A 12,642-nucleotide genomic window follows, 5' to 3' on the forward strand; every position below is an offset into this window, starting at 1 on the left:
ATCAGATTTGTCACTCAGTCCTAAATCAGAATGATCTTCAGGGACACTATAGTTTTCATTTTACCACAATATTCAATTTGTATTCATAATTTTTATAATTACCTTGCATCCTCAGGTTCTTCTGTTGCCTTGGGAGTAGTGGCCTGCTGAGGCTCTGTATGGGGATAGGGATCTGACCCCCACATTACACGAGGTTCAGAGAGGGAAATTGCATGATCTCTTGTAGATCGTGCTATATGCTCAAATGACTCAGAACTGTTTGGCGATCCTTCCATCTGTTCTCTTCTCATTAATGGCTTAGGAGGAATCATTCCTATACAAAAGGTCAGAAAAAGATGGGAAAAACAATCACGATACACATAAAGAATCTGGGTTATTAATTAGTATTTGGAATTCTACACTTGAGCTAAAGAAATACTTTTTGCCAAGTGAGGAACTCAAGAAATGATTAATGAAATTTATACAAGTTTTTCTGTGAATACAATTTTTACTGTTGCTATTAAATAGATTTAAGAGGGGGCGCCTGGGTGGCTCAGTCAGTTAAGCGTCTGCCTTTGGCTCTAGTCATGATCCCAGATCAAGCCCCACACCAAGCTCCATGCTCAGCAGGGAGCCTGCTTCTCCCTCTTCCCCTCTCCCTGCTTGTGCTCTCTCTCTCAAATAAATAAAATCTTAAAAAAAAAAATAGATTTAAGAATTAAGGAAGCAAACAAAGCACACCACAACAGCAGCCTATTTTTGTTTTTTTAATTTTTATTTTTTTAAGATTTTATTCATTTATTTGAGAGACACAGCGAGAGAGGGAACACAAGCAGGGGGAGTGGGAGAGGGAAAAGCAAGCTCCCTGCTCCACAGGGAGCCCGATGCGGGGCTCGATCAAAGGACCCTGGGATCATGACCTGAGCCGAAGGCAGATGCTTAACGACTGAGCCACCCAGGCACCCCAGCAGCCTATTTTTAAAGGAAAAAAAATACAATGCCTATAAAAATCAGTAACATGTATGATGCCTCTATGCATGTTAAGAACATAATGAGGATTACACCAATAGTGATAGATTTCCAGAGAAAATATTTCCTACAGATAATTCCATTAATGTAGTTTAGTTGATCCATGCTATTAATTATGCCTCTTAAATTTTTTTTTTTAAAAGATTTTATTTATTTATTTGAGAGAGAGAATGAGATAGAGAGAGAGAGAGCATGAGAGGGGGGAGGGTCAGAGGGAGAAGCAGACTCCCCGCCGAGCAGGGAGCCTGATGCGGGACCTGATCCCGGGACTCCAGGATCATGACCTGAGCCGCTTAACCAACTGAGCCACCCAGGCGCCCCATGCCTCTTAAATTTTAAAACTGCAGTATAAATTTTAAAATTAAGACATGATTCTTGGTATTTTTAACACCCCTAAATTTTCCTCTATACCACTTTGTTAATGAATTATCTGGATTTATTGTGATTCCATACAACACTGCTAATTCAATTGTTTTCAGCTAACCTATGTGAAAACGCCAAGTATTGGCAGAGAAAATTGAAAAGCTGGAATATAGAATACATGGACAAAATTTAAATGCTTAAACACTTAAAAAAATGAAAACTATTTAGCAGATAACAGAAAATATTTTCAGACTAAAAATTTTAAATATTTACAAAACAGAAAAAAACTAGTTTTGGTATTGTTACATGTATGATACAGTGTTTGGCATTTAACTACTCTGTGTTGAAAGTTACAGAATTTTTTGGATTAAAAATCTACGCACTCTGGGGGCACCTAGGTGGCTCAGTCAGTTAAGCGTCTGACCCTTAATTTCGGCTCAGGTCATGATTTCAGGATTGTGAGACTGAGCCCCGAATTGGGCCCCCTGCTCAGTGGGGCGTCTGCTTGAGATTCTCTCTCCCTCACCCTCTGTCCCTCCACAAGCCTGCGTGTGCACTCTCTCTCTCGAATAGATAAATCTTTTAAATAAAAATCATCTAGGCACCCTGGGGTACCTGGGTGGCACAGTCGGTTAAGCGTCTGACTCTTGGTCTTGATCTCAGGGTCGTGAGACTGAGCCCCATGTCAGACTCTGTGCTGAGAAACCTGCTTGAGATGCTCTCTACCTCTCCCTCTGCCCCTCCCATTCATGTGTGCTCACTCGCTGTCTAAAATAAATAAAATCTTTAAAAATAAAAAATCCAGGGGCACCTGGGTGGCTCAGTCAGTTAAGCATCCAACTTCAGCTCAGGTCATGATCTCAGGGTCCTAGGATGGAGCCCTGCGTTGGGCTGCCCACTGAGTGGGGAGTCTGCTTGTCTTTCTCCCTCTCCCTCTAACCCTGCTCCCCACTTGTGCACACACACTCTCTCTCTCTCTCAAATAAATAAATAAAATCTTAAAAAAAATTATCTAGGCACCCTACGTAAGTTCTTACTAGATGATACATCTTAAAGGAATTCAGAGTGAAAATGGGAGGCAGGTGGTTGTACAACGGCAGTGAGCCATGACACAACATCAGTTCCAACTCACCAGGATGAATGGGTGGAATATCCATAGCAGGTCTACCGGACATCATTCGGGGATCCATGTACGACTGCATCATGAGCCACCTTGGATCAAAACCCATAGAAGCCAAGTGCTGAGGGTGAGGCTGCATGGGCTGGTAGAGAGGTCTGTGCGGTGGAGGAGGGACGGCACTGCCGGACGGCTGCGACGGCACCGTCTGTGGAAGCACGCCTTGCTGCTGCTGCTGCTGCCACTGCTGCTGCTTCATCTGCTCCTGGAAAAGCAGGACCCCACACCCTGAGCTTTTTGTTCCACGTGATAAATTAGTATCACTCATATAAGAACAGGCTTTTCTGAATCCTTCAGGGAAAAGAATTCCAAAGATATTGAACAGTGAGAGATGGTAAGTGAAAAGAACAAAAAATAAGTCATGACATTTCGCCTTAAGAAATTACTCACTCATTAATTATACTGCAGAAATAATACCCTAGAAAGGAAGACGGTGTCTACAAACGAGGCAGAGGGGAAAAAATGACAGAGAAGTTTATGGTAAAACCCATTATCAACACCCTTTAATTAAAAAGGAAAAGAATTTCAGGGAAAATTTTTGTGCTTTGTGTATTTTAGGTTTCATGTCAAACTACCTCTCAGAAGACTGAACAAGAAACCTTGTCGATCACACATACATGATAAAATGTTTTACTGTTACCTGCTGTCGCTGAAATCGAGGTGGTAAAGACTTCTGAAACTGTTTAAAATAACCAGATAATACAGCAGGCCGAGGCTGAGCCCCCGATTCTGGCTCTGTTTCATGTGCCACTTGAGTGGTCTCTTTTTCACTGCGACTGCTGTCTTGTCTGGTGAAAACTGCATCATCCTCTGTCAAAGAAAGGGTGAAAAATAGTGATATTCATTGATGACACTTACCAAATACATGATGTGTGCACTGGCAGGAAATTATTAGATTGATATATAAATAAGGTTAATGAGGAAGAAAGTATCCATAACACTCCAAAAAACTGTTCTGTACTCTAATACTGGTAGCCATCAATGAGGTTAATATTAAAGTAACAAAACCTTAGATTTCCTCAAAGCCAGGTTCTTAAGCTAGAGATCACAGGTCCAAATACTTTACCAAGCAAAAATTTGTATTTGATACCTTATGATAATAAAACACTTCAAATACTACCCTATTTCCCATTGTTTCAATAACTATTAATCCTGTCAGTATTTACCTGTGGTTCACTAGGATTTATGTGAAAACACAAATGGCCTAAACGTAAAATATAACATTAATAGTTTGCTTTTTGATCAACAGATTACTATCTATAAAGAAAACTAATGAATCAAAGTCTGACAACAGTGATCATCAGCTATCATCAAACATATAAATTATTCTATGTAAAGAGTATCAAGAATGATACCAAAAAGAACTATATACTTATTTACTAACAATTTTTCATCCTGAAGAAAACCACAGCCATATTTGTTCTAGAAAATGTCATTTGTCACAATTACCAAGCCAAACTTCTTATAAATTCTTTTCATCTTAAAGATTTTATTTATTTATTTGACAGAGAGACACAGCTAGAGAGGGGACACAAGCAGAGGGAGTGGGAGAGGGAGAAGCAGGCCTCCCGTGGATGATGAACTGTGGTTAATATCAGTCAATTGATCTCTTAGCACAGTACCAGCTATGCACCCCCCCTCACATTTTTTTTTAAAGATTTATTTATCTAGATAGACAGCATGCATACACGCACAAGACTGGCAGGTGGGGCAGAGGGAGAGAATCCTCACGGAGATTCCCTGCTGAGCACAGAGCCATGAGATCATGACCTGAGCTGAAACCAAGAGTTGGACACCTAACCAACTGAGCCACCCAGGCACACACCCCGTCCCTCTCACATTTAAACCCACACTGGAGCAAGCAGAAGAAAGAATTCGCAAACCTGAAGATAGGACAATGGAAATTATTATGTCTGAGGAACAGAACAAAAAATAAACAGAGCTTAAGGCACCTATAGGACAAGATCAACAGACCAAACATACACACTGAGAAGGAGTCTAGAAGCAGGAGAGAGACAAAGGGGCAGAGAGAATATGTGAAGAAATAATGGCCAAAAACGTCTCAAATTTGATGAAAGCATGAATATAACTTCTAAGAAGCTCTCCCAATTCTAAGAGTCCCAAATTGAGATACATTATAATCAAACTTTAAAAAGACAAAGAGTGAATCTTGAAAGCAGCAGGATAGCACTAAGGAGTTTCAAGAAGTCAGTCACATAAATGGGATTCTTAATAAAACTATCAGATTTCTCATCAGAAACATTGGAGGCTAGAAGGCATCTCAAAGTATTAAAAGAAAAAAAAACCTATCAACCAAGAATCCTATATCTTGCGAAACTGTTCTTCAAAAATGAGGGAGAAATTAAAATATTCCCAGATAAAAGCTATGGAAGAGTTCATTACCACTAGACCTGCCCTCCAACAAATGCTCAAGGGAGTCCTGTAGGGTAAAATGAAAGGTGAGCACACAGTAAATCAAAACTGCATGACAAAATAACGATCTCAATAAAGGCAAATACATGGGCAATTATAAAAGGCAGTAGTATGTGTAACTGTTTGTCCATGTGATTTATGAAATGAATACTTTTTTTTTTACATAAAGCAATTAGTCTAAAAGCTAACAACATTATATTTTGGCTTGTAACTCCACACTGTTTTCCACATAATTTAAGAAACTACTGCACTGGGCACCTAGGTGGCTCAGTTGGTTAGGTGATTGCCTTCGGCTCAGGTCATGATCCTGGAGTCCCGGGATCAAATCCGGTGTCGGGCTCCCTGCTCAGCGGGCAGTCTGCTTCTCCCTCTGACCCTCCCCCTCTCGTGCTCTCTCTCTCTCTCTCTCATTCTCTCTCAAATAGATAAAATCTAAAATAATAAAGAATTTTAAAAAAAGAAACTAATGCATTTAAAATAATTATTAGTTTGTTTCTGGGGATACAAAGTTAAAGATGTAATTCTGTGACAACAACCAAAAGGAATACAAATGGAAGTGATAAAGGAAAAGGAAAAGGAATGAATCTTTGTATATTATTAAAGTTAAACTGGTATAAATTTAGTGTTAAAACTTTTGTATGTTTATATAATCCCCATGGTAAAAACAAAGAAGGTAGCTACAGAATATAGCAAAAGGAAATGAGAAAGGAATTTAAATGTTCCAATACCAAAAAAATCAACTAAACACAAAAGACAGTAATGCAGGAAATGAGGGGCAAAAACGGATATAAAGCATATAAAACCCAAATACCAAAATGTGAGAAATAAGTCCCTTCTAATCAATACTTACTTTAAATGGATTTAACTGGAAACACATGATCCAACTATATGTTACCTCTAAGAAACTTACTTAAGATCCAGAGACACAAACAGACTGAAAATGAAAAGATGAACACAGATATTCCATAGCAATAGTAACCGAGAGAGCAAGGTGGCTATGCTAATACCAGACAAGACTGGCTTTGAATTGAAAGTTTTACAAGACAAAGGACATTATATACTAATAAAAGGTTCAATGCAGCAAGATATAGCTATTATAAATACTTACACATATTTAATATATGTGTCTAATAACAGACCATCAAAATATATAAAGCAAAATACTGAGAGAGTTGAAGGGACAGACTGTTGTACATTTATAGTTGGACACTTACTCTGAATAATGGATAGAATAGCCAGACAGAAGGTAAGTGAGGAAACAAAGGACTAAATACAATAAACCAACTAGATCTAACAGACCTACAGAACACTCCATCCAACAATAGCCATCACATTCATCTCATATGCACGTAGGACATTTTCTAAGACAGACTGTATGTTAGGTCACAATATCAACAGTCAATTGATTTAAAATGATAAATCTCATATGAAGTATTTTCTCTGACCACAGTGGGATGAAGTTAAAAATCAAAAAGAGAAGTGAAACAGAAAAATTCACAAATCCATGGAAATTAAATACTCTTAATCAACTAGGGTATCAAAGAATAAATGGCAAGGGAAATTAGAAAATACTTGAGAACAATGAAAACAAAAACATAATAACATACCAAAATTTATAGGATGCAGCAAAAGTGGTGCAAAGGGGGCAAATTTATAACTAAATTTTTGTGTGTGTGTGTTACAATGTAAGGGAAAAGAATAAGAACAAAGTAAACCCAAGGTTACCAGAAGAAAGGTAATAAAGATCAACACAGATATCCACAAAATAGAGAATAGAAAAATAGAAAAAAATTAATGCAGCTAAAAGGGGATTCTTTGAGGGCGCCTGGGTGGTTCAGTTGTTAGGAGTCTGCCTTCGGCTTGGGTCATGATCCCAGAGTCCTGGGATCAAGCCCTGCATCGGGATCCGTGCTCGGCGGGAAGCCTGCTTCTCCCTCTCCCTCTGCCCTTGCTTGTGTTCCCTCTCTCACTGTGTCTCTCTGTCAAATAAATAAATAAATAAAGGGGATTCTTTGAAAAGATCAACAAAATTGACAAACCTTTAACTAGGCAGGTCAACTAAGAAAAAAGAGAGAAGACTCACAGTACTAAAATCAGAATAGAAATTGGGACATTACTACCAATTCTACAGAAATAAAAAGGATTATGAGAGTATTATGAATAACTATATACCAACAAATAGGATAAGCAAGATGAAATGAAGAAATTCCTACAAACATAAACTTTCTAGTAAGTTTTTAAATCCAGATGTGTGAGTCCTCCAGCTTTGTTACTTTATTTCAAGATGGTTTTAGCTATTCTGGGTCCCTTGAGATTTAGGGTTTTCTACACATAAGATCATATCATCGGCTCACATTACCTGCATCTCTAGTACACTAATAATGAATGATCTGAAAAGGAAATTATGAAAACAATTCCATTTACAACAGCATCAAAAAGAACAAAATGCTTAAGAATTTTTTTTAGGTTTTTATTTAAGTAATCTCTACACCCAACATGTCACTTGAACTCATAAAATCAAGAGCTGCACACTCCCCCGACTGAACCAACCAGGTACCCCTAAAATGCTTAAGAATTAACCAAGGAGGTGAAAGCTTTCTACAATGAAAACTACAAAATATTGCTGAAATAAATTAAAGAAGACATAAATAAATGGAAACACATCCCATGCTCACTGACTGCAAGACTTAATACTGATAACATTAATACTACTAAAAGCAACCTATAGTTATGCAATCCCTAGCAAAATCTCAATGGTGTTATTTACAGAAATAGAAATACACATCCTAAAATTCACATGTACTCGCAGGGGGACCCAGAATAGCCAAAACCATCATGAAAAAAAGTAACAAAGATGGAGGACTCACATATCCGGATTTAAAAGCATACAACAAAGCTGCAGTAATAAAAACAGTAAGACACTAACATAAAGTCAGACAGGGCAATGGAATAGAATCAAGACCCCAAAATAAACCATCACATACATGGCTGAATGATTTCAGAAGAGGCTGCTAAGATCATTCAATGGGGGAAAGAACAGTCTTTCCAACAATGATATTGGGAAAACTGAATATCCACATGCAAAAGAATGAAGCTGGACCCTTACCTAACACAATGTACAAAACTTAACTCAAAATAGGTCAAAGATGTAAATGTAAGACATAAACCTATAAAACTCTTAAAAGAAAACAGAACAAAAGCTTCATTATATTAGATTTGGCCATGACACCAAAGGCAGAAGCAACAAAAAATAGATGGATTTCATGAAAATTTTAAAGTTTTGTGCATGAAAAGAATATCCTGAGTGAAAAGGCAACCTATCTAAAGAGAGGCAGATCATATATCTGGTAAGGGATTAACATCTAGAATGTACAGCCAACTCCTAAAACTCAACAACAATCTGATTAAAAAACGGACAAAGGTCTTGGGCGTTTCTCCAAAGATTCACAAATGGCCAATAAACACATGAAAAGATAATACTCAACATCATTAATCACTGGCAAAGTGCACATCAAAACTACAGTGAGCTACCACCTCACACTTATTAGGAAGCCTACTATCAAAAAAACCCTCAGAAAATAACAGATGTTGGTGAGGATGTGGAGAAATTAGAACCCTTGTGCATTGTTCATGGGAATGTAAAATGGTACAGCTGCTGTGAAAAACAGTATGGTGGTTCCTCAAAAAAATCAAAAATAGAATTACCATATGATGCAGCAATTCCATTTCTGAGTATGCAATCAAAAGAAATGAATATTTGTACACTCACATTCACAGCAGCATTATTCAAAATAGGTAAAATATGGAATCAATCCAAGTGCCCATGAACAGATAAAGATAAGCAAAATGTGGTTTTAGATATAGATTATTAGCCTTAAAAAGGAAGAAAATTCTGCAATATGCTACAATATGGAAGAATCTTGGAAGATAATATACTAAGTGAAATAAGCCAGTCACAAAAAGACAAATACTGTATGAGGCACTGAGAACAGTCAAAATCAGAGACAGAATTAGAACAGTGGTTGCCAGGGGCTGAGGAGAGGGGAGAATAGGGAACTATTGTTTAATAGGTCGAGTTTCAGTTTTACAAGATGGAAAGAGTTCTGGAGATGGATGGTGGTGGTAATTGCACAACATTATAAATGTATTTAATACCATTAAACTGTATACTAAAAATGGTTAAGATGCTAAATTTTATGTTACCTATATTTCACCGTAATAAAAAAATTACAGAAAAAAGCGTATTAAAGTATCCAATAAAATTCAGCTTCTATTTAAAAAAAAAACTCAATTGGAATGCCTGGGTAGCTCAGCTGGTTAAGCATCTGACTCCTGAGTTTGGCTCAGGTCACGATCTCAGGGTCCTGGGATCCAGCACCGAGTTGGGCTCTGCTTGAGATTCTCTCGCCCTCTGCCCCTCCCCCTGCTAACAAATGTGCGCACCCACGCGCTCTCTCTCTAAATAAATAAAATCAATCTTTAAAAACAAACAAACAAACCACCTCAATCATTTTTATCTGGATTACATACATACATATATTAAAAATACACAAACATCCACACCAGAAGTACTATGAAGCCTCTTAAATAAGAACAAACAAGACTCTCATACCTTTATTACAGTTGGTTTCACTTTCTGGTTTTTCTACCATAGGCTCTAAAGTAGGTTCTTTGTGTTCAATTTTTTCCTCCACTTTTTCCCTTTCTTTCTTCTCCAACTCACATTCCTTTTCCTGTTCCTTTATCTTTTGCAGTTCTTTTTCCTTTTCCTGCTGTCGTTCTAGTTCTTTCTCTTTTTCTTGCTTTCTTTCCTTTTCCAGTTCTCTCTGTTTTTCCTGCTCTCTCTCCAGTTCTTTCTCCTTCTCCTGTTGCCTCTCCCTTTCTTTTTCCCTCTCCTTCTCTCGCTCCCGTTCTTGTTCTCTTTCAAGTTCTTTCTCACGCTCCCGTTCTTTTTCTCGCTCCCTTTCTCTAACCTCCTCTGGAGAGGGTTGTTTGTCCACAATGCCAAGCTTTTCATCCAATCGTTTCAGTTTCTCTGCACATGCTGCCTTCCTTTGTTCTTCCATTCTTCGCTCTTCCTCTTCACGCCGTTTCCGAGCGCGTTCCACTGCTGCAGAAAGTTCTGACTGCTGTCTTCTTCTTTGCTTCCATATTTCATCTTCATCTGGTACTTGCTGCTTCGGGGGGAAAGGGCCTGGTCTTCCAGGTACTGCCTGCCGGTCTGGAGGAGGATGCTGAAACATTATGATAAATTATCAGGTGAATATGACAAATCTATTTCCACACTTGTTCTTAGCCAAATCATAGACATGAAGAGGGAAGGAAAAACTCCACAAAATGTCACAAATGTTTCTGATAAAATGTCATAAATGTTTCTGATACATATTAAAATACAAACAAGTACCAACATGGGGAAAATACTAAATTTAGATAATTCCCCAAACTAAGACCAGAACAATTAATCTAGGCCATGTACCTATTTATTGTGGCAGACATTACCACACATACAGAAATTTGTTGAATGAAATTAGAAGCTGTCACAACATGAATTTCAAAATCTAAATTTAGACATGAAGGAAATTTAGAATGTGAGTGCTTTTTGGAGCTGCAACTCTCAGAGATGGAATGCCTAAAGAAGGAGAAAAGTCCATAAAGATGCAGAACAGTGTCATGTGAGCCCTGAGAAGACAAAGGTGCAGTTACAGGGAAAAAACAGCCAGCCAGAGCTGCTAAGTGAAGAAGTTGGAGACACTACTACTGCCGACACTTCCAAGGAGGAGAAATTCCTAGAAATCAGCCTGTATAGACAGAGTTCTCGAGCTGTGAACTGGAAGATCCAGAAATGCATGCTTAGAACCCACAGTGGAATGTGGGATATCACTTGAGAGACTGAGTTTTAATGACCTACTTTTTAATTGATATGTTCTAAAACAACTACAATCACTGCCAGCAACTATGCAAAACAAGCAGAATAAAGAGAGCACCTGAAGGGCTGAAATGTTAAGGAACTAAAAAGAACTTTTAAAAAATACTGATTTTAATAGCTAGTAGGGTGAAGAAATCTCAAAAGCCATATAACCAGGGCGCCTGGGTGGCTCAGTCGTTAAGCGTCTGCCTTCGGCTCAGGTCATGATCCCAGGGTCCTGGGATCGAGTCCCACATCGGGCTCTCTGCTCGGCGGGAAGCCTGCTTCTCCCTCTCCCACTCCCCCTGCTTGTATTCCCTCTCGCTGTCTCTCTCTCTCTCTCTGTCAAATAAATAAATAAAATCTTAAAAAAAAAAAAAAGCCATAAAACCAGTCAGAATCCTTACAAATGAGAAAATAATGGTATGATGAAAACACCGGACTAAATATAAAAAGTACATATATATGATCCAGACTCTACCATTTACTAATGGTGCTGTCTTGGCAAACCACTTTAACTGCCAGCACCCCTAACCACCACTGGTCTGCTTCTGGCAATAGAGAGTAGTTTTACCTTTCCTAGTTTCATATATATGGATACATCAAGTTATATTTTCTTTTGTATCTGGCTTCTTGTGCTCAGGATAATAGTTTGGAGGTGGCCATCCGTCATTTGTTCCATTCTATTGCTGCACAGTAGTATTCCATCATAGGCACATCGTTTCACTTGTGGATGGACATGTGGACTGCTGCTAGTTTTTTAACCATGAATAAACAGTTACGGACATTCATGCCTAAGTCTTTGTGTAAATGCATGTGTTTTCATTTCTCTTGGATAAATACTTAGGAGTGGAACTGCCGAGTCATGTGGTAAGTGTATTTTTCACTTTATTAAGACACTGCCAAACTGTTTTCCAAAGTGGTTACAAGGTTTTACAGCCCCACCAGTAATTTATGAGGGTGCTAGCTGCTTTATACCCCCACCATATTTGGTGTCACCAGCCCTTTAAATTTTGGATGTGTAACAAAATCTCACTGTGGTTTGAACTTGCATTTCCCTGGTGTTTAAGATACTGAACATCTTTTCTTGTGCTTACTGGCCATTTATATATCTCATTCTGTGAAGTGAATGTTCAAATCATTTTGTTGGACTATTTGTCTTATTATTAGTTATAAGGGTCTTTTGTTTGTTCCTTTTTTTTTCTCTAAGATTTTATTTATTCATTCATGAGAACAAAGAGAAAGGCAGAGCAGGCCCAAGGCGAGACTCAATCCCAGGACTTTGGGGATCACAACCTGAGCCGAAGGCAGACGCTTAACCGACTAAGCCACCCAAGCACCCCTGTTTGTACTTCTTTTAAAAAATGTATTCCAGGGACGCCTGGGTGGGTCAGTTAAGTGTCTGCCTTCGGCCCAGGTGATGATACCAGGGTCCTGGGATCGAGCCCCGCATGGGGCTCCTTGCTCAGCAGGGAGTCTTGCTTCTCCCTCAGCCTGCTGCTCCCCCTGCTTGTGCTCTCTCTCTCTCTGACAAATAAATAAATAAAATCTTTAAAAATAAATAAATTCTTTCTTAAAAAAAATATATATATATATATTCTGGTACATGTTCTGGTCAGATTAGTAGTATTTTTTGTGTACATATTTTTTCATTGCCTCAGAGATGTTTTTAAAACTCCAACTGACAGATTTTTTTTTCTAATTCATGCCTTTTGTGAATTATCCAAGACCATCTTTGTTGACCCAAGTTTAAAGA

The 12,642-nt window shown here is 38.4% G+C and overlaps 1 protein-coding gene across 16 annotated transcripts in view; it reads right to left on the reverse strand.

The window, feature by feature from the left end:
• Positions 1–12,642, reverse strand: part of PRRC2C (proline rich coiled-coil 2C) — a 90,529-nt gene that overhangs the window by 42,138 nt on the left and 35,749 nt on the right. For all 16 annotated transcript variants that reach the window (XM_035010809.1, XM_035010810.1, XM_035010811.1 and 13 more), the window contains 4 exons: positions 9,594–10,215; positions 3,189–3,358; positions 2,504–2,753; positions 103–313 (listed from right to left, as the gene is read on the reverse strand). In XM_035010809.1, the coding sequence (XP_034866700.1) occupies positions 103–313; positions 2,504–2,753; positions 3,189–3,358; positions 9,594–10,215 (1,253 nt within the window). The remainder of the gene's footprint in view (positions 1–102; positions 314–2,503; positions 2,754–3,188; positions 3,359–9,593; positions 10,216–12,642) is intronic.

The sequence above is a fragment of the Mirounga leonina genome, unplaced genomic scaffold, assembly GCF_011800145.1.
Source record: "Mirounga leonina isolate KUSES-001 unplaced genomic scaffold, KU_Mleo_1.0 Mir_154, whole genome shotgun sequence".
NCBI lineage: Eukaryota > Metazoa > Chordata > Mammalia > Carnivora > Phocidae > Mirounga > Mirounga leonina.